Below are 26373 nucleotides of genomic sequence, written 5' to 3' on the forward strand. Positions count from 1 at the left end.
GTTCTATTGATCTGCGATTTTATTCGTACCTATTTTGAAAAAATTCCGAAAAATAACAATAGAATGTAATATAATAATAACAACTGTATATGAAAGTACGAAAATATTTCATGTCTGAAGGTATAACGAAGAAATTTCCATCACCACTGATTATGAATGAATCCATAATCACAAGCTATTTAGACTTCTTCTTGAGGGCTTGGAGGTATAGGTCTAAACTAGTTTGAACGTTTGGAGCTTGGACTGTAGCAATGAACTGTTCTGTATCTTCTGCTCGAGTCTTCTTCAATTTCTCTATTACAGAAGCGCGGAAAATAGCTTTCGTTGCTGCCACTGCAGATAGAGGAATTTTTTCGTAATAGGCAATGTACTGTTCAGCCTTGGCAATGGCATCTTCTTTACTGCTTGCTAATTCATCAACAAGACCGCATTCCAGTGCCTTCTCCGGGGTGAACAGCTCCCCTCTATATTTTAAATTTGAGAGAACAATCATTAATTAATCTATGTCAAGTGACAAATAAAAAATTGCATCACATCTTATGCAGATATTTTGTAGTAAATTCCTGGAATAAATTTTGGAATTGTTTCTTTTTTCGAATTTTACCTCAATAGGGCCAATTCTGCACGTCTCGCCCCGATGGCTGCGATGTACGGCTCTTGGAACCAGAAAGGCGCAATAATTCCAAGTTTCGTTTCATTCAAACCTATCGTGTGTTTACCGGTCACGAAAATTCGATATTCGCAGCTGATGGCTAGAAGACAACCTCCAGCAGGACTTGCTCCCTAAGAAATCAATAATCCTTCTGATTAATCAATTAATCCTCCTCCATAAATTCGCCACACAAATTTCGCAGTAATTCTCCCAAAAATGGCAGATAAAAATAAAAATTCTTTTGTTCTCAAATTTACAGCAAACAAAGCATAATTCGTTTTGTTAATTTGTACCGAATTTTTTGAAGAATAAAACATATTCTCACGAATAATATCTCATTACATTGATAGCAGCTACTGCAGGCAATCCTAAACCATGCAATATCAGCCAGGTATCTTGCAAGGTCGTCCAGAACTCAGTGCACCTCTTTAGGTCTGGCTTGTACATTTCCAGGATATCAAGACCACCTGAGAACACCGTTGGCAGGGATGACGTGAGGATGAGGCCTTTGCTCCCATTCTTCTGGACTTCTACAAGTGATTCCTTCAAAGCAGTCAACAACTCCAGGTTCAAACCATTTACAGGCGGTCGATTCAGCGACACCGTAGTTACACCTACTCCCCAAACAAGAACAATTGAAATTTAATCGTTAATTCGTGAATTACATTATTAATTAATTTCTTCACCCGTCTTCTCATTTTGAGTGACATCCACCAATTTGTTGTTGGTTGAATACAATCTTGATAATATTCTCCGATCCACCAGCTTCACTGCTCTATGCACCAGGGGAATAGTCATTATCTATTGTTTAAATAAAAATATATCGTTTTTATGTGTGATTCGTCGGTGAATTATTCTTCAAAATAAAATATCGTGATCAATCAATGGATTCCGCAAGTGTTCGTCGCGTAGATGATAATAAAAATACGAAAACGAAATGTTAACTTTTTCGTTCGGCTTCAGAGGCTGATCTCACGACGACTTTAGATCTCCGAATAAAAATAGTATTAATGAAAAAATGACAGATAAATTCGTCAATGTAATTGCGAGTCCAAAGTTCATTCTTAATGTGTATCGATTATCATCTAATTTTGCAAAATCACTCGAAAAAATGATTTCAGAGTATGAACAATAAAAAATCACATGCGGGTGTAATAAATACCAATTGAATTTCACATTATAACACAGAATGTCTTCATATATATGATTGAGATATAATTTTAGAATTACATTGACATTTTCAGGCATGAATGAAAACAGAGAAGAGAAATGCGACTTATGATTTGTCGTTGTGGAAAACGAGAAATTTGAAGAAATATGAAAAAATCGAAAGGTCTCAATTGAATATAACAATGATATCAATCCCACCTGATTAGTTGGTCCTCTGACTCCAACAATAAAGTAAACAGATCAAACAGATGCACCTTCGGAGAAAAACAGGATTTTTGCGCACGCGCAGTGAACTTCTCGAGAAAAAGCGATGAGAGCGACGCATCATGCATAAAGCAATATAAGGATGTCTATATACATATAATCGGGGTCGATGAGTCGTCGTCGCATTGTCGTGGTCGGCTGTCGTCGGCTCTGGAATGAATTGAATAACAAACGGCATTAGTGTCCCTGTAATGTGCAATAAATTCGAGGTCCACACCATTGATTCGTCATCTTGACTCACAAGTGCAGTCACTTCCTCTAATTCAAAGTCGCCCGATTCAAGGGCAAAGTGTATGTGTGTGGATTTTGTAATTACAACATGGCTGACGTACCCCAAACTCAAGTTACCCCAGAGTTTTCTCACTCATTTTGGTTTATCCTGTGTCATTTCATCGTAAAGTGTCACCCCTCTGGCTCGATCAAGGGAGAAATGTCGTGAATCAGTCTGGACTCTAAATATTTCGGTGATTGGATAATTGAAGAGCAATCATGTCAACGAGATCTCAACTCACCAAGGATTTAAATGGTATCAATTTGCATTTTAATTACCACCAGTCCAGGGGTTACGATGGGGAATGGGGATTCTTACAATTTATGAGTGTTTTTGGGGATTTTTTTTTCTGTAGAATCTGTGAAGGCTCTTCTGGGAAAACACGTCAAGATTTTACTTAAGAACGTCGTCAAACTTGAGACCAAGCCTGACAAGCAGGAAAATCGGGTTCTGGTGAGTTTTTGAATTTTTTTCAAGTTCCATTTTGATTTTTCGTCGGGAAATTACTTGATTATTTTTTTCTCATTTCAGGTGTTTTCACCATGCCGCCTGTTTTTATTGACTGCCAAAGTTCCTACACGTGTAAGTTGTTTGTTTATTAGTTAGGCAATTCTAGTAGTTCTTAGAAACGCGATGTTGATTAGTTCTGAAGAGATAAGAACTTTGAACACATAAATGTAGATTGATTGAGGAAAATTATTGAAAATATCTGAGTGGATCGTCATAAATTCCATTGAAGCCTAATTATTTACACTTTTATAGTTCTAATTTCGCAATGCAGCTTAATCCATCGAGGAATTTCCTACAGAAAATATTTAACAAACTGTAAAATTAATCTCGTTTTGCTACTCAGTTTCTGCTTGAAAAAAAAACAAAAGCCGTAAAGCAGAATTGATAATAAATTAAAAAAAATGGATTTAAAACCCCTGGGGAGCCGAAAAGAAAATCTTAAACCGGGAAATATTCGGACTATTTCAGATCGATTGTCACTTCCACTACCTAGAGATAACCTCAATAGAATCCCGTCGTCCAAACCAGCTATGCCTAACCGCAGGCGATCGCACATACAATTTCACAACGACCGGTACCCTAGGTACAACCGATACAACCGAGATAGACGCAATGATAGAAGCCCTCCACACAGCAATTCGTAACATCTTCCCGACAGTTCCCCTAAACTACGTAATCCGCAAGATCGACGTGATCCCAGCAAGTAGACTGCAAAGTATTCGAGGCTCTGAATTAGCCCGAAGTACAGAGGCAACAAGAACGACAGGTCCCTGCGGTGGTTTTTCCACACAATATGCGTGCATGTGCGACCTGCACAGCGTACAATATCGAGATGAGGTTGCCTGGGACGTGGACACAATCTACCTCTCCCACGACACACGCGAGTTAAATCTCCGTGACTTTGATCATCTGGAGCAAAAGGACCTAGTGCCCATAATCTCAGCCCTAGAGTACAACACGTGGTTCACAAAATTTCGAGCATCACACATGAAACTCTCCCACGAGTGTCTGGAGCGTTTGCTCCACGTGGTGAGAAGATCCCTATCAATCCAAGAAATATATCTCGACAATTTAGGAATAAAATGGGACTTTGCGCACAAGCTGTCATTAGCCTTGATAGCAAACAGCAACACAGTCCTCCACACGATAGATCTCTCCAACAATATAATAGAGGATAAGGGTGCAATAAGTCTCTGTGGCATAATAGCTAAATTGACTCAGGGTAGCCACTTGGGTGGAGGCAGTGCAATCGGTAATCATCCCAAGGGCATGCAGAAGCTCAATCTCTCACGATGTGCTCTGACATCGAAAGGGATTGCCCAGATTGCCCATGCACTCAGCCTCAACCGTAGTATGCCGACAAGTCTTCGATCCCTCAATCTATCCGAGAACACTATAAAAGATGACATCAATAATCTCTGTAATTACCTCGCCCAACCGAATAGTCTAACTCATCTCGATCTTGCTGGCACTGATACAACACTCGAGTGCCTATTTGGTGCATTATTACGTGGCTGTGCTACTAATCTAGTCCACCTTAACGTCGCTAGAAACTCATTCACAAGCAAGAAAACCAAAGAGATACCTCCTAGTTTTAAACAATTCTTCACAGCAACACTTTCACTCAAATATCTTAACATTTCATACTGCAAATTGCCACTCGAAGCACTCAAGCATCTCCTCCTAGGTCTTGCTTGCAACGAGAGTACAGTAGGTCTTGAGCTTGATATGAGTGGTAATAATCTGGGATCCATGGGTGCCCATGTTCTCGAGAGTTGTATTCACGGTGTACGGTGTATTGCATCATTGGATATTTCTGATAGCAATATGGACGTTGATCTGGCTCAAGTTATAACTGCTATTGGTAAGAATAAATCACTGAAGCATCTGTACATGGGTAGAAACACAGCGGGCATGAAGAGCAAACACATCTCCGTGGTTATGGACTGTCTCGTTCAGATGATACAAGAAGATGACTGTGTGCTGCAGAGTCTTCACATACCGGACTCGAGATTGAAAGGTGATCTGTACAGTTTGATCAATGCACTGGGAAGTAATACTTGTCTGCAAACTTTGGATATCAGTGGCAATCAGATAGGCGATCCTGGTGCTAGGCTTCTGGCAAAAGCTCTCCAGATCAATAATCACCTCAGGACTATAATCTACGATAAAAACAATATAACTCTTCAGGGTTATGCGGATATTGTTCATGCATTGGAGAAGAACTTCTCGGTTAGGTACATGCCATTTCCCATTTACGACCTGCAGCCCTGCATGAAGACCTCCGCCGAGCGGGCTGAACACCTGGCAAAAAAACTCCAGGATATGCTTCAGAGGAATGTAACACCCTGCAAGTACTCGCACGGTCAGGCGTTCAGGCTTCAGCAGGGATTTTTACTCAGCTCAACGCAACAAGTTGTTGATAGATTAGTTGTTCAAACTCAGGATACTATTAAGACACTGGCAGCTGAGAGTTGTGATGCTAATAATGATATTAATTATGCAACTGGGCTTATTCAAGATGCTGATAATTCCAAACAGCTGTTGCCTAGGCTGCACGAGGTGCTGCAGAAAAGGGACGAGAAGAATCCAATTGAGTTTAAATTGAAGGAAATAGCGGATGATGTGCACAGAGTTGTTAGCGAATATCTCGAGGACTCTTTGGAGTCTATTCTTAAATGTGCTAATGATCATTGCCCAACGGTCATGTCTCAAACGGTTGTCAGGGGGGATGACAGTGAGCCTATATCCATTGATCAGGATCTCAGGAATGCTTGCAAGGAGAAAAACCAGATCAGCAATGAATTTATAAATTCTTGCATTGTTGAGCAAGCTGGCACTGATATCGTTAATAGAGTTAATGAACTCAATTTGGCAGTGGCTGCTCATGTCTCTGATAGGGTGACTGATGAGGTCATTGAGTCTCTATCCAGAAGCTACAAGACACTCATTGGTGATAGTGCTGATAGAACTAGGAGCAGCACACCTGATGTTCTAAGACCAAGCGCTAGTTCCATCAGCAGTGGAAGCGTTATTGGAATTAATCCAAGTATTGGGACGTGTGGCAATAATGAGGAGCATATTTATGCTGTCGTTTCTCAGGCATCTTCCACGACTGATAACTCGGGGACTGTCGGTGGAGATGGAGCATCCAGTACTACTACTCTCGAGGATGGATATCCCTCGGGGATCCTCGGGCCTCAGGGTGGGAAGGACGATCAGTCGCCTGTGGTGAGTTATTTTCAAATATTTTTTTTTTGCCTTTTAGGACGAATTTAATGGTTTTTATTGTTTTTTTATTGCCACTAACGAAGAAACTGGAGTATTTGAATCTCGTGAGTAATTTTTCCAGGCATTGTGTTTGTGGTTTGATTGTTATAGAGTATTGATTTTTAAATACTGCGGTATTTACCACTGATAATAGAATATTCACAGTTTTTTGAATGAATGCACTTGGTCTACACTGTTGGGAAATTAATTGGAATGGCAATTGAAGGTTTAAAATTTTTTACAATAACAAAGTGACATCACATTTCGATAGATTTCTTCTTTGACGATTCAGTTAATTTCTTGAATTCTGGTAATTCCGAATTTTTCATATACCAGTAAAAATGTTGAAAATTTAGGCAATAATTACCTTGAATTTTCAATCTATTAAAAAATAAATTGTCGTTCAACAATTTTTAATTCAAATTGAATTTAAATGGAAATGAAATATTGAATATTTAGTATTTAGCATTTATTTAATGAAATCCTGACGTTAATTTTGAATATTCGTTATCAAAGGCGACTCCGCATTTATCAAACAAACGTAAGAGCCTCCACGGTCGTAAATTGCGTCCAAAATCGGTGGTAGACTCGGTGGAGGGTCTCTCAGCCGATGACATTCCAAATTTACTGCCAAATCTGCCAAAAGACACCACGGAGATGACGTCCGAGAATGAGCATTCCTTAACAGAATCCCTGGATTCGATCTCCGAGCTTCCTAACACGGCGGGTCAACAGCTCCAGCACCTGGTGAAGACCCGTCCAAAGAGGGCGAAAACACGAGCCCCAACGCGCCCAATGTTGCGATCGGATCCCCTCCCGGTGGATTCCCTGGCCCTCGGTGAAGGTCTCGACGTATTTTTTAGACCCACCACCCCAACAACACCCCTAATATCACCGACCAGCGATGACAGCTCTTTGCACACCTTTCCCATTGACGGGAGTCCAAATTTATCATTAACGAGTCACCGAAGTGTTCCACCGGATACTGAGAGAAAGCCCCACGGGTGCAGTTCACCGATGCTCAAGACTCTCCTCGAGCCCGCGCCCAGGTCGCGATCGAGTGATAATTTGGAGAAATTCTCACCACTTACGGGACGTAGATCTCAGGGAGATACACCACTGACTGCATCACCACTGGTGCGAAGGAGTATGGAAAATTCCGATGGGGACAAGAAGAGAATGCCCGTCACGAACAGTGTCATGTCTCCTTCGTCTTCGCCGACATCTGGGAAAGACGAGAACTGTCCGTCCAGTGATGTCAGGGGTCAGTCGAGTTTCGGCAAGGGTGGGGTCAAGGCATTGACTGGCAGTTGCGAACTAAAAGCCAATCCTGGTGGAATCAGGGGCAACAAGCCAGCACCACCTGCCATTGCCCCCAAACCGAGACCTTGGAGTATGAACACTGACAGAAAATCTGGTGAGTCCACTCTAATTACTCGCCCATTTATTCCAGTAGTGAATCAACAGAGGATTCACCAAATAATAATTCTATTAATAATTAATTACTGGTCATTCGTTTTGGAATATTTCTGAAATATAATAATTAATCCTTATGTACTGTCTTGTCCAGGTGAATTCAACAATTTATTGAGCGATGGTTCAAGCCCCAATACCTCAGCTGGAAATACTCCAGATTCGGGTGATGCCCTGGACGAATCAATCGACAGTGGTGTCAGTGGACCAGCCTCATTACCCCCGACTCTATCCGCTAGCAGTACAGTCAGTTCATTAAGCAGCAGTAGTGTGGAAAAAAGATCAGTCAGAGAACTCGCAGCGAGTCTAAATAAAGGGAAAACCGATCGAAAGGAAAACGGTAACTAGATCACTCAACTTTACTCCCGCATAAAAATTGTTTTTTCACCTTTTGTTTTTCATTACTTTTCGCTTCATTCTCTTTTATTTCTCGCTCCAATTACGTTATTTTAGAGCAAGCGCAAGTACCCTGGAGGTCGTTGCTTCATCGTCCCGTTGACCCCAATAAGGTATTACTTTTTTTCTTTTTTTTGTTTTGATTTTATTTATACCAACGAATTCCAATAAATTATTGATATTGTTTGATGAAGCGTGTATAATAGGTAAATTATTCCAGGGACCGCAGCCATTGAAAAAGGATGAGGAAGGACGAATTAATTTCAAACTGCGGAGAACATCATTCTTGCGTGATTCAAATTTCAATTACGACAACGATGTCGTTGATGTTTGACAGATTAATTTCACTTGCATTTTGTTTAACATTCCAGTTTCTAACATGTGCCATTAGCAAACAACCTAGACATTCAGTGAATTCACGTGTTTGCCGAGGCCTAATTACTTCATTTTATCGAATGGATTCGCGTTTCGAGGCTGGTTTTTCACAGTGAGACTAGTCAATTTATCATTGCTCCCATTAATTTGAGGAAAGTGTAAGACGAAGACATGTAGCGCTTGTTCCACCGTCTAATTAGTGACTATAATACGAAAAGGGAAAATGTAGGCTTAAGTGAAATTTTTTTAACTCCGCTCTCTACTCGTATCATCTGGCAACTTTCGAGATTTGTTTTTTCAATTTCATAAATCTCCATTGCGTGAATGCTGTCGCGAACCGATTATTGGTTTGTAATATTTATATGTAAATATTTATACATTTTTTAGATAATGAAATTAGTTTAGTCGTTATGGGCACTATGTACGATCGAGTCAATTGTTTTTCCGATAAATTATGTGGTGTAAGTAATTATTATATAATTAATTATAATTATTGACACAAAAATTCATATCGATTTGTTTTTAATCTGGGGATGTTCTTGTTTAGTTTTTTAGTTAGTATCCATCAAGTATGGGCTCATTGTGCCAAAAGAGAGTTAAGAACGGGAATCAATTCATAGAACATCTGATGTACCTTGTATGATACTGGAGAATTTTTTAAACACCTTTCCATTATGTTTTTTAAGGACTGCGCAAAACGGGTCAAGCAATTGCGACCAAATATTAATATTTATCATTCTGCAATATTTTATTTTTAATTAAATTTATTCGTCTTTCGTTTTTTAATATGAATATATAACACGTGTATGGATTCGATGAGTACGATGATATTTTTATCACGTATTACGATATTATTAGCATAGAAAAGTGATATAATCGGTGAATAAAGAATTATACAAATGAGAGAATTGTTTCTTCATGATTTCCGTTATCAAAGCAGTAAATTATCCATCAATTTATTTAATTATCAATTTGATACAATGGATTTGTCCATCGAATCTGACGTATTGGGAGCTAAAAACTACTCGACGCATTGATAATCATCTGAGAATGCACTCTTAGTAATTGTTGAATTGTTGCTATTCTCCATGATCACCAATCGCCGCCTGCCTAGTGCTCGACCAGTCCTTGTCCTGCCTCATGGGCTGGGACCATCCGTAACTCTCCTGCTGTCTGTATCTCGGATTTCCAGCCTTCTGGGGATCTAGTGGCTCTGAAATATGCTCCTCCAGAGTCTGCAAGTGACAAAACCGTTGAAGAAGGCATGAATATTCCGCAGATACAGAATAATTCATTACGGGATGTTTGCGAAATTTTCTCATATAACTATTTCCAGAGATATTCGTCGAGAATTTATTGAACTTACCTTGTCCTGAATGTATTCCCTGGCTTTTATAATCGCAAACAATTCACATATCTCTGCATTTGGACTGATGTTCCCTCGTTCAATAGCAGCTTCAATTTTTGGAACCTGAATTCCACAGTAAACATGAAAAAAAATGCAATCCATAAGTAAGTTCTTATAAAATAAATTATCTTCAATGGTTAATTTCACGAATTGAGGAATTGAACTCACGATATCAGAGAAGTACTGAGATCTCTGTGGAATCGCTCGTTTCAAGGTCAGCTGGAAGTCGTGTGCGACGTCATCAATTCTGTCCAGATCACAGAGAGCCATAATCCTGACAGTCTTGGTGGATATGTATTCGGATTTCTTACAGAGTGTCAATATCTCCAGGGCAATGTGAGGTGCATTTTGCCGCAATGCCAGTGCTGCCAGCGTAGACACAACCTTTCGGAGTGGTAGAGCCCCACGATCTACCATCTCTTTGCAGATTTTCACTCCAAAATCAAGACTCTCTTTTGTGTTCTATAAAAATCGTTAGATCATTCCACAAACTGTCAAATTTCGCTTCATCATTTTATGATAGAATTAAATAATTGACTGCTCGTCATTAAAATTGGTAAACTCACTTCCTTGTAGCAGGACAAAGCCAGAACACTAACAACGAGCTTTGGATTTTTACTTCCATTGGGGAACCTGGTCCGGATCAGGTCGTAGACCTCTCTGACTTCCTTGTACATGCCATTCTCATGTAGCAAATCAGCTAGAATAGCAAAAGTCGTCTGCTGGTCATAGAAAGACTCGAATTTGGGATCCCTGAAGGTCTCCAAGGCGCTCAGGGGTTCGTTGAGATAGTGGAATGCCCTCATGACTACTGGACCGAACTTGAAGCTCCCAAATCTGATGTCCTTATCCTGATCGTTGAATCTGTGCATGGCAGCTATGAGGAGCTCGACGTCCCCTGGCTGCTTATCCACCACATGGATCAGGGCCTTCAGGTCTTCCGTGAAGATCAAGTTTTGCTCGTTCTCCACACTTGTCTTGATTTTCTGTTTGAACGCATCCAGTGAACTCGTGTATCTTTCACGAAAGTTCTCTCGGGCTGATTTGTACTCTGGCAGTCCTAGACTCGCTTCTGTGTATAATGTCTTGCTTCCTGGAGAAAGGTGATCTATTTAATATTTAATAGCTTATTGTCCTGCGATGTGGAGGAACACGATGATCTCTAATTTTAAATTGATAACTACAATTCTCCCAGTTGAATCAATCCCAAATCCCAATCAATCAATAACTCATATTAATTAATGTTTACATAATGAAGGTTAGACTATCAATATTCACCATTACAAAGCAGCTGGTGATTAACATGGTTATTGAATACCCCCAGGGTGAGCCTGGAGAAGCACCGGATAGTCCTGGCCATCGGAAGTGAGAGAACAATTATTTGAAATCTAAGATTTATCAAAAAATATTCCTCCAACCGGTGTAGATACACTGAGAAAACAAAAAACGTGACAAAAAGAAGTGAATACTCCGCGCAGGCGCCGCCTGCTTCTTTTCCGGATGCACTCGTCACCCACTCAATTAATCTGCAGCGCGCAAAATTCAAACACCAAAAATTGTCAATAAATTATAGACTATTTATTACATCTCAGTATCATTTTTTTTTTATTTAACATTTTGTGAATTTATCATCAGAGAATCGGATAGATGGAAAATACTGAAAGGAAAAACCAGCGGGAACAGATGTCAAGTGACTGGTTGTCACCAAATATTGACACCACCTTCATTCAAAGTTCTAACTGCGGGTGATTCTGTTGCTCTTGACGTTTGGGAAGAGTATAATGAGAAGAATGTGATTATTTTGATGACTACCCGTCGTTACATTCATTCACTGGTGTTTACTCCAGAAGTGTGCGCCATTGTCCTTTTTACTTGTCACCTGTCGTAAAAATTGTTACAATGAATTAACTCTGTAATTCATGACCTCAATTGTCAACTGGGTGTCTTGGTGAAGGGTTGCGAACACCTGGTTTATCCCCACTGACCTGCAGATCCTTGAGATTTCGACGGGCTTTTGAAATATTGCAAGATTAACGGTAGCCTCGTAGTCACTGGGGGTAACTTCTGATCTTTATCTGATACTTCCTGGGGAAGGGAAAGTTATTCCGACGAAGGTACGGGTTATAATCATGTGCTTTTGCTGAGATTTTTGATTTATCGGATTTTTCACGACCTCGAGACTCGGGGGACAGTTGCGGATATGAGAAAGTGTCGTTTCCCCAAAAGCAGCTTTTCATTCGAACGGGTTAACTCTTCGGAGACTAATTTATGGGAAATTTCCCCAGATCTATCGTAATTTCACAATCTCTCAGTGAAAACCCCACAAAAATGACACTATTCTTCAAATTATAAAGTTACGATTCCCAAGATAATTCGCTAAATATCTGTAGAAAATCCCCCTAAAAATTTGGAGTTTTCCTCAATTTTTTTCTTGAAAGAATTTGGAATATTAAATTTGAAAATTCAATAAAAAAACCTAGACCTACAAAACGCGTTGAATAATATCTTCAAAAAATATATAGATATCCCATTTTTCATATGAACGGAAAGAACCCATAATATATTTCCATATAATTTTCTATTCCAAAAATTTCCATGTGGCAATAATTTACTGCACCACTAAAACCTGAATCTTAACCTAAATTTTTTATAATCTTAGCACCTCATTATTTCGTAGTAAAATGCAATATTTCCCGGGGAAAATCCACGCAATTTCCTCTGAAAAGAGATTTCCTCAGCGAATGGCGAGAATTACGAAAACGTCAAAATGTCTCTGGAATACTCTGTCCTCCACTAAGTGAAGCTGAAACGAAAACAGCCACATGACAATAAAAATATAAACACGCATAAACAAAATTCCTACCGTAGACTGAGAGGAGCCTATTGTCGAGGATGTGTTTCCATTCTCTTCGGGCTAATCCGAAAACTAAAAACAGGCCATTGAAAAATTTACATTGTCCTCAGCCGAATACTTGGGGTAAGTAGAACAATAAATGTTTGAAAACGAAATTGTAAACGGGCGGTTCGTGTACCTAGGAGCCACTTCAAAGTATTTCCTTTATGGGTGGAGTTATGGGAACAATAAAACTTCTCAATTCGGTGCGGATGTAAATTATACTTGTCAGTTCTTATTAAATTGTTGAAGGTACTACCTGGAAAACCATTGCGGTGAATTCCAGGCACTCATCGGTAATGAATTCCATTGTACGACAAACGCGTGCTGCAATTTCAAATTGATCACCAATATTATCTCCGCAATCGTCAACCCCAACTTCGAGGCACATCACGTCGTCAGGTGCGTCCTGACGCAGGTAATGTCGTCCGGTCTGAGTGAATTTAAATCCTCGGGTATTTATTCCACTGTTTATTCAATGGGGGGATATTTTTCTTTCCCAGGAGAAAAAAAATCAACAGGAAAAACTGGCGACAGGTGATTTCCCCGGATCCAGCTGCACGTCTTCGTCGCGCCAACGGAAGGAAATCGTCTGGAAAATCGGAGGGGGCGGGGGGTCTAATTATTCCTAAAAAACGTGAATGTAAATTGGAGTTTGAAGAGTGAATAGTGTTAAAATTAATTAACAAAATCGTAAACAATTGATAAAGGAATAATTATAACAATTGGAGGGCAGAAGGGTGAATATTTTTGGATTGTTTAAAAAACTATTCGCCAGATTATTCCGCGAATTTCTTCCGTGTTTTGTATTCGACGAGAATATTCCAATACTCTGGTATCTGTGTCAAGGTATTTTTATTCAATCCACCGCAGACAAACAAAAAATGATAAAAAAATGTCAATGACATGAGGTCAATTGAAGCGGAAATCATTTTTCTTGTTTGCACTGAGAGAAAATCATGATTTTTCGTAAGAAATTTAATTCTCCAGGTGATCTCGATTGAGAAAAAGAAAGAATTCCGTCAATTTCTTTTCCTTCGAAAATTTGCTATTCAAAGAAAATGGATAATAATCAGTGGAGTTTATCCAAGGACGTCTTTCACATAATCATCATCTGGAGCAATATGATGATCATTATCGGAACCAAATCGGACTCATTTGGACATTAGAATATTCCTTAATTGGAGAGATAAATTTTCAAAAATAGAAACGTCTCTCAGGTAAAATGGATCTTCATCAATAATTTTTTGATTTTTATCAGATGAACCCTGACGCCAATAAGTGAGTAATAATGACCAACTAAAGACCCAAAACAACAACTGCGGGGGACTGGAGATCGGATTATATTAATTCCACTTGATCCATCTCAGTTTTGACATCGGGGCGGCGACAATCCTCTCGAGATGAGGTCTGAGTCTATGTAGTGACGTCTACGTCCTACCCGACCAGACGAAAATCCGCAAATTTTGATGTGCATGACCGAATTACCCCAGAGTTACGCCCTGGCGTCTTCGGTAATGCTCTGGGGACAGGGTAAAATAAATTTCCTGGGATTATTTCGACTCCTTCCTGGGGCACGAGTTAAACCCAAAGGCGGGGCTCACAATTTGCCAGTCGAATACCCCAAAAGGTGAAAAAACATTTCGGCTGCTTAACGAATAATGATGGACAATTTTATTTTTAATTGTGACTAGCGCTTCAATTTTTATCGTTGATTTCTTTTCTTTTGTTCAGATTTTGAAGAATTCCGAGCAATTGGCGGATATTTAGTTCACCGATGAATTTATTTAATTGATGTATTCGGTTGTAATTTATTGAGAGGATTTTTAAGAGAATTAGGAAGTTGGAGTGACATAATTAATTATCTAAATGAATTTTAAACTCCTGTTGACTCCAATATTTTTTATGGTTGACAATAAAAATGGTTACGAGTATTATTATTTTCCAAAGTTCCGTGTAATTTAGCGCACATAATAATTCTTCCATTACCCATTGAATTGAGTCAGCACTTCTATTTCCTCAAGGTTCTAGTAATTCCTGAAATTGAGTGATCATCTTCCCGAGTTTTTCATCACAATTTATTTTCCTAAAAAAACGAAAATATCATAAAAATAAATAAAGAACTCACATTATTGACAAAAAATAAATGAATCTATAAAAATCGAAATATCCCGAACGATTTCCAAAGACTTCTGGCTGTTACTTGAGCATAAATATGAGAAATAAAATAAAAATAAAAATAACCCTCTTCTTGAAGTGGTCCGTATTACCGCAGAGATATTGAAATCCCTTCAGGAAGAAAGAAAGGGTGAAATGGGTGGGGATGATGGAATATATTGAGGATTCAGCTGACATCCTCTCCGGATCGATCCAGCAGGTAGTAAAATTTCGTCGGAGAAGGGGAAATTGGGGTTTGCCCTCTGGGGGTGAGGGAAAGGAATAGCTGTAGCGGGCGACAGTTGTGCCGAGGTCGAGACAGTCGTCCAGGGAGTCGTACTACTGAGAAGTACCAACGAGGACCTTTTCCCCACCCTGTGCTTTTAATTTTCAAGACTTTTAACCCACGACACGACCGTTACTCCAGTAGTTCATTTGCATTCACCATTTGTCACTGCCAAATCCCTCATCTGGTTCTTGTTTACGTGCCCTTCATCCTCGGAGGTGTTCATTCGTGTTTGTCAGTTGACTCGTGACACATGTGTGACATCTGATTCTGGATTTTGACAAATTTCTGATGAAAGGTGAGTTTTACAAGGCAAATGTCGGGGTTATTACTCTCAGCGTCGAATATTCGTTCTCTGGCTCGACGCTGCAGTCTTCTTAATTTATTGTTTTTTATTGATTTGAGGGGAGGGGTAATTGACACTTTCAATTTCTGGGACGATGAGTCACTATTGAAGTTAGGAATGGATTCAGGTCTTGGGGTAACCACAAATTGTCAATATTAACGCATTCCAAGATTGTTTCGTGAACTTGGTCATTAATTAGTTACTATTACCACCTGATTCCAAAAAACTGCACCTGAAATTCTCTTTCCCCGATGGCATTTTCGATTTTTAAATAAATTTTTGAATTGTAGATATCAACTCAGTAATTATTCACTAGATTTCTTCTGTCAATACCACAATTAATAAATTCACGATTCGATTTAAAAAGGAATAATTTCACAATAACAAAACCGTTTGTTTTTTCTGTCCAGAAATCGGTGGCAACATGGCAGGTGATTCCGAGCTCTGTGGATTCCTGGACGCTAAGTTGCCAGGAGGTCGTTACATATCCCAGAGAGTGCGAAAACGTCCTCTGGCGCCGTGGAAGGCATGGCGTCGTCACTGGTGTTCAGTTCGCAAATTGGGACCAGGACTGGGTGTGGAGGTGCACCTGGATCGAGGACTGAGCGAGGGGGCGAACGACAGGAATAATTCCATAAAAGTTCCATCAGACTCGCTGATCTGTCGAACTGAGTCTCGTACGAAGCAGTTTGCCTTTGGGATATTTCCAGGAAAAGAAAGAAAGCCATTGCTCTACCTGTGTGGCACCTCAGAGTCAGAGACCCAACGATGGATGGCGAATCTACGTCAACTCCTGAGACCCCGACGACACAGATTTATGGAGGGAACATTTAACATCTCGATGGTCGACAACACTCACTCGAGGGCTGCTGGACTGTCAGGACTCCACGGTGACCTGGTGGCGAGTAAATCTGGATTATTTATCAAGGACGTGCACTCCGGAGATATAATTGAGAACCTGGACTGGAAAGAGATGAGTCAATTCCATTTGGTGACAGCTGGTCGCCCTGAGGATGTCAAGAGAATCTGCGTCATCCACACGACGAAGGAATTCCGTGGGGGTGTTGGGGAGCTCCACGTCTTCTGCATGAATGCCCCAAAGCTCCTCCAGGACCTAGTAACCCAAGGGCGAGGACCAAAGCACAAGCAGACAAGTCGTCCTCTCAGTTTATCCGAAGGGGATCTACGCCTGTCAATTCACGTGGGTGCAGAGGCATCTCCAGCCTTTCCAGTTCTCAAGAATAAAGTTGCATCCACCCTCATCGACGCCGGCCTGGGTATGATCCTCACGACGAGGGCTGGCAGTGAGGCGAAATTACTGCATAAACTGGACGGTGGAATGACCACCAGTAAAATCACTGGACATGTCAGGGCTGTTGACAATGTATACCAGCCTGAGCCTGCAGGCATTCCCAGTGTCAGTGCCAGTCTTGAAGAGCTAGAGGAACCCTCACCCAGGAGGGTATCCACTGTCTCCATAGCTTCAGGGATTTATGAGGAAATCGTTGAGGACTTGGGGGACTTCAGGAGGAGGATTCACTCGAATCTCTACGAGGATCCCAAGGAGATTCTCATTGTTGAGGGGGGAATTCCACCACCTCTTCCTCCTAGGCAGAGGGCATCCAACAGGAATGACAGCATCAGCGATGATGGACTTGATTCTGAGGGTGGCACCAGGTCTACCACACCAACTCCTGAGGAGAGGGTTGGGGCCATTGCTATTGAAGACTCGGATTATGTTCCCATGAGTCCCAGGGTCAAGGACATTGCACTGCAGCTTCAGGGGGAGAAGAGGAGTCCTCAGGAGGATGTTTATATGGTCATGCGGTAGGGAGCTGATGAGGAATTCATCCATTTGTTCTTCATTTCATCAAGGACTGGAGGAGACACCGATTGCGGGTTCTGAGAGGGTCTGATAATTATCATTGATTGTATATACGCAGTCCCTGGGGCGAGATGTTTAGTGGATATTTGGTGGAATCAGTCGTACCAGTCAATTATCAATGCGTCCGGAATGCTCAATTTACCTGAACTTTTTGAAAGTCAAGGCTATCACACTCTTGACCCAATTTTTGATAAGACACGTTGAATTTATCGTAGATAATATGGAGTACAAATTTTGAAGATTGGGGACTGAGTTCCGGGGCTTAGGATTAGAGAATATTTATCATATCACCGCATTGAGGACTGGCGTTACCTGCAGGGAGCAAAATGTGTTTCCAATTTTGATTATCTGGGGGAGTCTTTTGAATTTTTTTAATCAACAGGGCAGGAGTGATATTTCGATTTTTCCGATTCGAGTTTTTCGCGATTATTTTGAGATAATTGTTTTTTATCGAGTTGGCGGAGAGTTACAAAAAATGATCTCTCGAAAACGTATGAAATAATTGAATCGACTTGTTTTCTCTTCGTCACTGAACTCATGACGATTCTTTGACTAGTTGCTGCAATGGGATATTTTTCTCTGAAAAATAAACTCTTCCCTTTTGCAGAATTTTGATTGAACTCAATAAGAAAATCACGTCCTGCAGTGTAGATTTTTTTTTATTCCAAAAATTCGAAATTTCAAAATTTGACAGTATTATTAATTAAATTGAGAGTGTCGATCTCCCCCGGTAATTATTTTCGAATGAATTATTCTCTGGCATTTTGTTATCACTGCCTTCTTGCTGTGTGCCTACTCTAAGTTTCGAAGGAAATAATCCGGACTAAAAACTAAATGATTAAATTATGCAAAAATTGCTTGTTGAGACTTTGTAAATTTTGGTTGATTAATCACGTAATTGATTATTTAATTACAAATGAGTACGCTTGTTGCCATGAATGAAATCGCTTAGGTCAATCATTTACTGTTTGTCACGCGTGCTAATTAGCTTTACGACAGAATCCGGGGTACTGGGGAATTTGGATGGATAAACGATAATGTGATAGACTATTGTTATGTCGATGTAGTAGTCTTAAGGACTAGATTAAGAGTATTCATTTTCATGTATCACGCTTATCTCGAATTGAGAAGATATACTTGTGTTATCACTTCGTTGCTTATTGTAAGGAGAAATTTAATAAAATTAATGGAACGTATATTACCTACACGAGACTAATTAATCAGGAACATCTGTGTATTCCTTTGGTAAAAAAATATTTTATAATAATATTGAGAGCAGAAGTGAAACAAAACAGAACAGAATTCCCAAATCTTCGACTTTTTCCTTGGAAATTCAACTAAATTCAATGAAATTCGATTGAATTCAGCGAGAATGGAATTCAGTGGAAGTTGTAAAGTAAAATTTCAGTTGTATGAACAATCGATTCATCAAAAACGATGTCAGGCAAAAATGTTATTAGTCACTGGTTATTCCTGGCGTGAGTAGCAGTGAATCTTCTGGCTTTTTCCTCGAATACGAGTTTGTTGAGTCGATATTCATTGGCGATGTCAGGCATGAGGGGATCGTCAGGGTTGGGATTCTCCAGAAGCAGCTGCACAGCCACGAAAAGGCTCTCCAGGGTGATGGTGGGATTCCAGCCCCCACTGTCGTCTTTGGGGATCTTCAGGAGGTCCATGCAAATCCTCCCACCAGTGTCGATGTTCGGATGATACACAGACGTAATGAATTTCATCTTTGGGGGGTGAAAGGGGTAGTGGGCGTCGACTTCCACCTCCAGGTTGAAGAGGCCTCCCTCGTAGGGGCTCCCTCGGGGCCCAGAGATCGTGGCGATGAGAACATTCATGCGTTCATCTTTCTGATAACAAGATATACCCTCGGGAGGCTTCGCCATCAGCTTCGATAGCTCTCGTTTCAGTCTTCTCTCGGCTACCTGCATCTAAAAAATAACAGAAAACACATAAATTATCATGAAATTCGGAAATATTAAATGAACCCATTTCTCAAAAATTCAATTGAATAAACAATAACAAAAATGGAAACTAACAATTCAACAATTAAATCGTATGGTTATTTATAAGATCAATTTAATAATACTAATGCAGTAATATCAACGTCTAGTGATTTTTTCCAATGAGTCCAATAAATAAATTCAAATATATAGAGGTTAATGTCATCATTAATTCCCTGATCAATTGAGAATATTTTTTTTTTGGTCATTAAACATTAAAACGTACCTATTTCGTGGTGAATGGGCCGTGACGATAAAATTGATAATGTAATTGTGATAACACAGGGCAAGAGGCATTTGTTTTAAAAAGGGAGATACAGGAAAATACCTGCAAGGTAAAAGAGTCTTTGACAAGTGCCATCTTTCGGGACTTCAATAAATTTTTCATGACACCTTGGAAGTGGTGGTGGTGCTCAACAAATGCTGAAAGTGCACTCCACTCGGCGTTTGGTTATGAAATGAACCAGTTGAAATCGAATTTCTGTAAATAAAATAACGCGCTCTAGGTTTTATGAATAACTCGTGCAATCGGTGGATAAAAGTGTGAGAAAATAGACAGGTGAATCGAGGGGTCGACGACGCCAATCGATCGACAGGTGAGGCGATTATGTGTTCAGGTATTTTTTGGGCGTCAACCTTCTGCTGGAATCTGGGGACTTGGGTGCTTGAGTCATACGTTATTATTGTTTTTTAATCCGTGATAATAATTCTATTGACCGGGTGATGCTGTGAGGTGAGGGTGTGTCAGGTGAATCACCAGGAGTCAGCGGTCATTTCAATTTTCACAGGGAAATGCGCAAGTGCTATCGATCTTTTTGATTTTTCGGTGGGAAAATTAGTCGCTCAATAATTGGTCATCATAATGAATTAATTAATTTAATTGTGGGGATGAGCTCTGGACTGATTTCACGATTTTTACGTAAATGATTGAATTTTTAATATTTAGTGTGTAATAAATTAGTGTGTATTTAGTTTTAATTGTAATTTTGGAGTAGTTTTTTGTTTATTTTATTAAAATCTAGATTTTTTGTGGGGAGTGTTCGGTTGGGAATGACAACGATTTTATTAATTGAAGTTATCAATTTTGGCAAATTTTTGTGAGTGAGTTGGGATTGTAAAGGTGCTTTTTACGGTGGTAAATTCCGGCTATTGACAGTCATGACTCGTGAATAGTATTGAAAGCGTGGGTGTATGTAGTAATGAATGACAGTGGGCGCGTCACTGACACTCATTAGACCGAGGAAAAACTGACTAATCCAGAAAGAAATTTTATTACTCAATAATGACCACTGAAATCTATAGGATAATCTTTCATTAAGAAAAGTCATTAACAAATTTCGCAAAAACCAATTAGCGTAAACTGATTTGTCGCATTTGACGTTCATGTAATTCCATAAATTTTTAGAACTGAAAATGTGGCGACTTGCTGTGTTCCTGGTGTTGAGCGGTGCCTGGGGTCAGGTTCCGGATGATCCTTACACGTCGACGAGGGCCCCCTGGGGCCGATACGACCAGAACGATCCCCAGGGAGTATTCGGTTATAGAAACCCATACGATAGGCAGGATCCGTCCTACGATCGGGATCAGTCTCCAGGGCTTCGTGGCCCAGGCTTCACCGACAACATCATCTTCAAGGAGGCGACGTATTTCGTGGTGGCCTCCAAGATGTGTCGACCCGGTCAGATCTACCGATTGGCTGTGGATGTCCTGAGGAGTTCTCTCCCCATGACAGTTAGGGCGACGATTCAGAGGAACGGTGTGGAGATTGCAGCCGATCACAAGGAGGTGAAGGAGGGCATCCCCGAGAACCTGATGCTGCGAATGCCCCCCACATCGATTCCAGGTGACTACAAACTCCGGGTGGAGGGCCTCTACAACGGCCTCACAGGGGGTCAGGCTTTCCTCAACGAAACTCGATTGACATTTACCCAGAGGTCCATGACAATTTTCATCCAGCTGGACAAACCCGTCTACATGCAGGGCCAGACCGTTCGCTTCAGGGCAATACCCATAAACACGGAATTAAAAGCCTTCAACGATCCCGTTGACGTCTACATGTTGGATCCCCACAGGAGAATCATGAGGCGTTGGCTCAGCAGACAGAGTAATCTCGGAACTGTCTCTCTGTCGTACCAATTGTCCGATCAACCTGTCTTCGGGGACTGGATCATTCAAATTATTGCTCAGGGACAGGTCGAGGAGAAGATGTTCGTCGTGGAGGAGTACTATCAGACGAGATTCGAGGTCAATGTCACTATGCCAGCATTTTTCTTCGATACAGATCCATTTATCCATGGAATCATTCAGGCGAATTACACGTCTGGTGCTCCTGTCAGGGGGAATCTCACTCTCAAAGCCAGTTACAGACCTATCGATAGGTACAGGGCACAGAATACCGTTTTTCAGGAGCAGTACTTTAATTTTAATGAATATTATCCTGCCTGGTTCAAGACTGTCGATCGGTATGGGTCATCCCCTGTTATGAGGTTTTTCAATGGAACTTATAGGTTTGAATATCCAATGGCCGAACTTCTGGCGTATTCCCCCACCCTGGACGGCATGGAGGTGACGATAACGGCGACAGTTGGGGAGAGATTCCTGGATGAAGTGATTGTGGGCTACTCCACTGCGAGAATTTACAATTCAAGTGTTCGAGTCCATTTCTTCGGGGGTTCTCCCCAAGTATTCAAGCCCGCGATGGCCTTCGACCTGCACATTCTATCGTCCTTCCACGATGGTTCGATCCTGAGGGACTCACAGCTGCGAGGAGCCCAGATGGAGGTGAAGGCAGACATCGAGACAAGAAATGGCCGTAGACAGCTCGACACCCAGTACTTGAGAGCTTCGGATGAAAATCCTTCCATCTGGCATGTGAAGATCGACCTCAGGAAGCAACTGAATCTCCTTGATGATCCCAGACGCGCCCAGCAAGAGCTCAATGGAATCACAGGGATGAGGGTTTATGCGTATTTGATCGACGGCGAGGGCCACAGGGCACAGGCTGAGCTCAAACTCCTGGCACACGAGTCCCCTGACCAGAAGCACATCAAGGTCTCCACTTCCACGAAGAATGCGAAAGTCGGAGAGTACCTGGTACTACATGTCCAGACAAATTTCTACATTGAAACGTTCAATTACCTGATTATGTCCAAAGGGACGATTATTCTCAGTGGACAGGATATAATGGAGCACAACATCAGGACCTTCTCCATTCCGCTGGGTCCGGAAATGGCACCAGTGGTGACAGCAGTGGTGTATCACACGGGAAGATACGGTGAGGTAGTTGCCGACTCCTTGACAATCCCAGTGAATGGCATCTCCCGAAACAATTTCACGGTCTTCATAAATAATAAAAAAGCCCGAACGGGTGAACGCGTGGAGGTGGCGATCTACGGTGAGCCCGGGGCATACGTTGCTCTCTCAGGAATCGATCGGGCTTTTTATTCAATGCAAGCTGGAAACGAGCTGACATATGCCAACGTGATATCGAAGATGGCGTACTTCGGGGAAGAAACCAATGGTACTCACTCTCACTCCTGGGTGTTCCACGGTGGTGACCCAGACGAAGTGGTGCACTTTCCCTCTTCGACCTTCGGCGTCGACGTCAACAGAACGTTCGAGTACATCGGCCTGTTGGTCTTCACAGACGCCTCCATCTACAGAAAACCAGACACGTGCAACAGAACCCAGGGTTACGTCGAGTGCATATCAGGTGCAATCAGGTGCTATCGCTTCGATAAAAAGTGCGACGGCATCCTGGACTGCGAGGATGGGACAGACGAAGCGAGGTGCATCCTGGGGAACGCCACAGACCTCTCCCTTTTCAGGAAGAATCGTTTCAACAGGATTCAGAGGCAGTACGAGAACGTCTGGCTCTGGAAAGACATTAATATCGGTCCTCATGGCCGCCACATCTTCAACATCGACGTCCCCAGGCGTCCAGTTCACTGGATGGTCACAGCCTTCAGTATGAGCCCCAGCAGAGGCTTCGGGATGCTCCCAAAAGCACTGGAGTACACAGGCGTTCTTCCCTTCTTCATCAACGTGGAAATGCCTGAAAAAAGTCGTCAGGGTGAGCAGATCGGCGTCAGGGTATCAGTGTTCAATTATATGAAGTACAATATCGAAGCAACTGTCGTCCTTGAGGGATCCAAGGACTACAAATTCGTTCACGTCGAGGAGGATGGCATCGTCCAGTCGTACAACCCCAAGACCTCTTTTGGGGATCATCAGTTCTTCATATGGATTCCTTCACAGGACGCCTCTATTGTTTATTTACCTATTGTTCCTGTCAGGCTGGGGGACATTAAAGTCAGGATTTATGCCACCACTATCATCGGGAGGGACGTGGTGGAAAAAAATCTGCATGTGGAGGCTGATGGATTGCCTCAGTACAGACATCAATCCATTCTACTTGATCTCAGTAACAGGGGATATCTTTTCCAGTATATGCATGTCAATATCACTGAGACGCCAATTATTCCTTACTCCGAGCAAAGGTATTACATTTTTGGCTCCAACAAGGCTACTATCAGTGTTGTGGGAGACGTTGTGGGGCCCATTTTTCCCACGATGCCTGTCAATGCTACAAGTTTAATGGGATTACCCATGGATTGCGCTGAACAGAACATGTTCAGTTTCGCTGCTAATATGTACACAACTCTACACATGAGGCTGATTAATCAGAGAAACAGACACACAGAGAAGGACAGTTTTTATCACATGAACATCGGATACCAGAGGCAATTGTCTTTCATGAATCCTGATGGCTCGTTCAGTCTGTTCAGGAGTGATTGGAATAATTCATCACCCAGTGTTTGGTTGACTGCCTTCTGCGCTAGAGTTTTCCAGGAGGCGAGCTTCTATGAGTGGGAGAATTATCTCTACATCGATCCAGAGGTGATAGCCCAGGCAGTGGCGTGGGTACTGCGACACCAGACAGAGTACGGTTCCTTCTACGAGGTGATGTGGTTCCCAGACAGAAAGGTGAACAGCACACTGCAGGACGACGAGGGTATAATCAGGAATCGCAACATAAGTCTGACAGCTCACGTGTTGATAACTCTGGAGACAGTGAAGGATTTAACCGGGGGTCTCGGTTCCCAGGTGGCTTTGAGTGCGGCGAAGGCCTCCAAATGGCTGGAGCAAAATTTGAATCTCCTGGAGACGAGGGGAACGCCTTACGAGATTGCCATCACAGCCTACGCCCTACTCCTGTCAAAATCAGCGTCAGCAGAGCAAGCATTCAATCTCCTCTCGATTCACGCCAGAAGAGAGGGAGATTTGACGTACTGGGGTAGAATTCAGGTGCCCCTGCCCCCGAATAAAATCGAGAACAACAAGCCATTCCTTCTGCCACGATTACCTTACGTCTACGACTCCGAGAACATCGAGACCACAGCCTACGCCCTCCTGGTACACGTGGCAAGGCAGGAGGTGGACATTGAGCCCATCGTCAAGTGGCTCAACTCCCAGAGACTCACAGATGGCGGATGGGCGTCCACTCAGGACACAGCCTGGGCCATGAAAGCGTTGATGGATTATACCGTCAGATCCAGAATAAGGGAAGTCAGTGCTCTCACAATAACTGTCGAGGCAACTTCCCTTCCTGGACAGACGAAAATCCTCACGATTAACCAGAAGAACTTGGCGAAGAGGCAGGCAATCGAGATACCAGAGGCTTGGGGAACTGTCAAGGTCCAGGCCAAAGGTGCTGGTTATGCCATCCTCCAGATGACTGTCCAGTACAATGTCGATCAGAAAAGATTCCAGACTGATCCACCTGTCAGGGCTTTTGATCTCGTCGTTAAACCTGACTTCGTAGGGAGAAATAAATCTCATATCGTTTACAAGAGCTGTCAGAGATGGACTAATGTCGAGGAGTCTGCCAGGTCGGGGATGGCAGTGCTGGACGTTACCATTCCTACTGGGTATATGATACAGCAGCAGACCCTCGACAGGTACACCAGGTCCAGGATGGTGAGGAACTTGCAGAGGGCTCGGTTCCAGTGGAGTGAGAAAAAAGTTCTCTTCTATTTCGATTACCTGGACAGTGAGGAAACTTGTGTTAATTTTACCGTTGAGAGGTGGCATCCTGTTGCCAATATGTCCATGTTTTTGCCTGTCAGGGTTTATGATTATTATTCACCCGAGAGGTTTAACGAGACTATGTTCGATGCTCTGCCGACGTATATTTTGAATATTTGTGAGGTTTGTGGGAGCTCGCAGTGTCCATATTGCTCCATTTACAATGCCGGGAGAGTTTTGAGAGCTTCTGGAGTTCTTCTAATCATCTCCAGTGTTCTTGCCGGGATCAGGTACTTCAGGATGATCGAGTGGAATTTGGGATAATTTTTCACCCAGAGACATTTAGGAATTCAGGATAAAGTAGGAGAGAACTGAATGTTAATTTTAATTGAGACAAATCGAACTGCAAAGATTGGAAGAATTGACAAAGGATTGAGTTAATGAGGTCTACATTAAATTCCTCTCTTCATGAGCTTTTAATTGTTTTTGAATCGGTGGGAGATAAATTTGTAGATATACGGGAAAAAACCAGAATTAATTTATGGTGATCCCCTGATATCGTCTCTTTATTGAGTAATTGTGTTCGATAAGACACGAGATTATTCTCGTTTTATTTTTCAGAGTTATCTCTAGTGCGTTGAGGTTTCTATTAACGTCGCACGATGAATCTCGATTTTGTATAGCTCTTTATATTTTTTTTTTACACCAATAGCTTAATTAATAACCGAACGTACAGTTTGATAATCCCTCGATAACAGATCACGAGAGATATTTAACAGTCTGTACATAATAGGGAATAGTGAACCAGTACAATCGTCCAAATCCAGCATCAGAGTTATATTTTTAGTAAATAATTGTAGCCTACTGAGCTCCGCTCTCGTATCAAAGTTTATTTGATAAGTTTTTGGTAACTGCAACACTCGCCAAAGAATTGAATGTTCATTCTGTGGCGGGCATTTACCCTCGATTCTCTAATTGTTA

At 41.6% G+C, this 26373-nt stretch overlaps 6 protein-coding genes and 3 long non-coding RNA genes across 17 annotated transcripts; 4 read left to right on the plus strand and 5 right to left on the minus strand.

Moving 5' to 3' along the window:
* Window position 1: 1 nt before the first annotated feature.
* Window positions 2-2114, minus strand: LOC105267222 (enoyl-CoA delta isomerase 1, mitochondrial-like). Of its 2 annotated transcripts, XM_011305913.1 has the most exons (5): window positions 2021-2114; window positions 1339-1453; window positions 995-1266; window positions 605-783; window positions 2-464 (listed from the first exon to the last, which is right to left on the minus strand). In XM_011305913.1, the coding sequence occupies exons 2-5, from the start codon at window positions 1448-1450 to the stop codon at window positions 176-178; spliced, it is 852 nt and encodes a 283-aa protein (XP_011304215.1). In that variant the 5' UTR covers window positions 1451-1453; window positions 2021-2114; the 3' UTR covers window positions 2-175. The 2 variants fall into 2 exon arrangements, with proteins under 2 accessions (XP_011304215.1, XP_011304216.1); XM_011305914.1 differs by lacking the exon at window positions 2021-2114 and having other exon boundaries at window positions 1339-1656.
* Window positions 2115-2194: 80 nt separating this feature from the next.
* LRR (Leucine-rich repeat) lies at window positions 2195-9277 on the plus strand. 3 transcript variants are annotated; one of them, XM_011305916.1, is made up of 9 exons: window positions 2197-2612; window positions 2713-2810; window positions 2889-2939; window positions 3336-6098; window positions 6182-6202; window positions 6654-7554; window positions 7708-7950; window positions 8064-8119; window positions 8227-9277. In XM_011305916.1, exons 1-9 carry the CDS (start codon window positions 2576-2578, stop codon window positions 8338-8340), a joined length of 4284 nt encoding a protein of 1427 aa, XP_011304218.1. In that variant the 5' UTR covers window positions 2197-2575; the 3' UTR covers window positions 8341-9277. The 3 variants fall into 3 exon arrangements, with proteins under 3 accessions (XP_011304220.1, XP_011304218.1, XP_011304219.1); XM_011305918.1 differs by lacking the exon at window positions 8064-8119 and having other exon boundaries at window positions 2195-2612; window positions 8227-8348; XM_011305917.1 differs by lacking the exon at window positions 6182-6202 and having other exon boundaries at window positions 2198-2612.
* Window positions 9278-9303: 26 nt separating this feature from the next.
* LOC105267225 (pentatricopeptide repeat-containing protein 2, mitochondrial-like) lies at window positions 9304-11253 on the minus strand. The gene is made up of 5 exons (XM_011305919.1): window positions 11068-11253; window positions 10356-10882; window positions 9958-10251; window positions 9748-9852; window positions 9304-9616 (listed from the first exon to the last, which is right to left on the minus strand). Exons 1-5 carry the CDS (start codon window positions 11147-11149, stop codon window positions 9461-9463), a joined length of 1164 nt encoding a protein of 387 aa, XP_011304221.1. The 5' UTR covers window positions 11150-11253; the 3' UTR covers window positions 9304-9460.
* Window positions 11254-11398: 145 nt separating this feature from the next.
* On the minus strand, window positions 11399-13032 carry LOC105267231 (uncharacterized). 3 transcript variants are annotated; one of them, XR_892246.1, is made up of 4 exons: window positions 12942-13032; window positions 12653-12715; window positions 11775-12592; window positions 11399-11668 (listed from the first exon to the last, which is right to left on the minus strand). It is a non-coding gene; the product is annotated as an uncharacterized lncRNA (long non-coding RNA). The 3 variants fall into 3 exon arrangements; XR_892244.1 differs by having other exon boundaries at window positions 11399-12592; XR_892245.1 differs by lacking the exon at window positions 12942-13032 and adding an exon at window positions 12822-12941 and having other exon boundaries at window positions 11399-12592.
* LOC105267230 (uncharacterized) lies at window positions 12659-13272 on the plus strand. Its single transcript, XR_892243.1, has 3 exons — window positions 12659-12766; window positions 12935-13100; window positions 13186-13272. It is a non-coding gene; the product is annotated as an uncharacterized lncRNA (long non-coding RNA).
* A 1415-nt stretch (window positions 13273-14687) lies between these two features.
* On the minus strand, window positions 14688-15813 carry LOC105267229 (uncharacterized). The gene is made up of 3 exons (XR_892242.1): window positions 15458-15813; window positions 14927-15395; window positions 14688-14768 (listed from the first exon to the last, which is right to left on the minus strand). It is a non-coding gene; the product is annotated as an uncharacterized lncRNA (long non-coding RNA).
* Window positions 15335-18770, plus strand: LOC105267228 (uncharacterized). The gene is made up of 2 exons (XM_011305922.1): window positions 15335-15423; window positions 15882-18770. The coding sequence occupies exons 1-2, from the start codon at window positions 15417-15419 to the stop codon at window positions 17300-17302; spliced, it is 1428 nt and encodes a 475-aa protein (XP_011304224.1). The 5' UTR covers window positions 15335-15416; the 3' UTR covers window positions 17303-18770.
* Window positions 17315-19718, minus strand: LOC105267226 (ubiquitin-conjugating enzyme E2 T-like). Of its 2 annotated transcripts, none has more exons than XM_011305921.1 (2): window positions 19402-19475; window positions 17315-19293 (listed from the first exon to the last, which is right to left on the minus strand). In XM_011305921.1, exon 2 carries the CDS (start codon window positions 19291-19293, stop codon window positions 18817-18819), a length of 477 nt encoding a protein of 158 aa, XP_011304223.1. In that variant the 5' UTR covers window positions 19402-19475; the 3' UTR covers window positions 17315-18816. The 2 variants fall into 2 exon arrangements, with proteins under 2 accessions (XP_011304223.1, XP_011304222.1); XM_011305920.1 differs by lacking the exon at window positions 19402-19475 and adding an exon at window positions 19592-19718 and having other exon boundaries at window positions 17318-19293.
* A 62-nt stretch (window positions 19719-19780) lies between these two features.
* Window positions 19781-26354, plus strand: Mcr (macroglobulin complement-related). 3 transcript variants are annotated; one of them, XM_011305925.1, is made up of 2 exons: window positions 19781-19982; window positions 20771-26354. In XM_011305925.1, exons 1-2 carry the CDS (start codon window positions 19973-19975, stop codon window positions 25714-25716), a joined length of 4956 nt encoding a protein of 1651 aa, XP_011304227.1. In that variant the 5' UTR covers window positions 19781-19972; the 3' UTR covers window positions 25717-26354. The 3 variants fall into 3 exon arrangements, with proteins under 3 accessions (XP_011304227.1, XP_011304228.1, XP_011304226.1); XM_011305926.1 differs by having other exon boundaries at window positions 19782-19961; XM_011305924.1 differs by lacking the exon at window positions 19781-19982 and adding an exon at window positions 20139-20284.
* Window positions 26355-26373: the final 19 nt, after the last annotated feature.

The sequence above is a fragment of the Fopius arisanus genome, unplaced genomic scaffold, assembly GCF_000806365.1.
Source record: "Fopius arisanus strain USDA-PBARC FA_bdor unplaced genomic scaffold, ASM80636v1 scaffold00045, whole genome shotgun sequence".
Lineage (NCBI taxonomy): Eukaryota > Metazoa > Arthropoda > Insecta > Hymenoptera > Braconidae > Fopius > Fopius arisanus.

Bases quoted from the DNA above. Each gene is read 5' to 3' on its own strand.
- LOC105267222 (XM_011305913.1), bottom strand. From the start codon at position 1,450: ATGACTATTCCCCTGGTGCATAGAGCAGTGAAGCTGGTGGATCGGAGA. The intron at 784-994 runs GTAATGAGATAT...TTGATTTCTTAG, and splicing joins CTGCAGTAGCTGCTATCAAT to GGAGCAAGTCCTGCTGGAGG. The intron at 465-604 runs GTAAAATTCGAA...TTTAAAATATAG, and splicing joins GCAGAATTGGCCCTATTGAG to AGGGGAGCTGTTCACCCCGG.
- LRR (XM_011305916.1), top strand. From the start codon at position 2,576: ATGTCAACGAGATCTCAACTCACCAAGGATTTAAATG. The intron at 2,613-2,712 runs GTATCAATTTGC...TTTTTTCTGTAG, and splicing joins ACTCACCAAGGATTTAAATG to AATCTGTGAAGGCTCTTCTG. The intron at 6,203-6,653 runs GTGAGTAATTTT...TCGTTATCAAAG, and splicing joins AACTGGAGTATTTGAATCTC to GCGACTCCGCATTTATCAAA.
- LOC105267225 (XM_011305919.1), bottom strand. From the start codon at position 11,149: ATGGCCAGGACTATCCGGTGCTTCTCCAGGCTCACCCTGGGGGTATTC. The intron at 10,252-10,355 runs GTGAGTTTACCA...CGATTTTTATAG, and splicing joins CTTTGTCCTGCTACAAGGAA to AACACAAAAGAGAGTCTTGA. The intron at 9,853-9,957 runs GTGAGTTCAATT...TGTGGAATTCAG, and splicing joins CTCAGTACTTCTCTGATATC to GTTCCAAAAATTGAAGCTGC.
- LOC105267226 (XM_011305921.1), bottom strand. From the start codon at position 19,293: ATGCAGGTAGCCGAGAGAAGACTGAAACGAGAGCTATCGAAGCTGATG.
- Mcr (XM_011305924.1), top strand. From the start codon at position 20,254: ATGAGCTCTGGACTGATTTCACGATTTTTAC. The intron at 20,285-20,770 runs GTAAATGATTGA...ATAAATTTTTAG, and splicing joins ACTGATTTCACGATTTTTAC to AACTGAAAATGTGGCGACTT.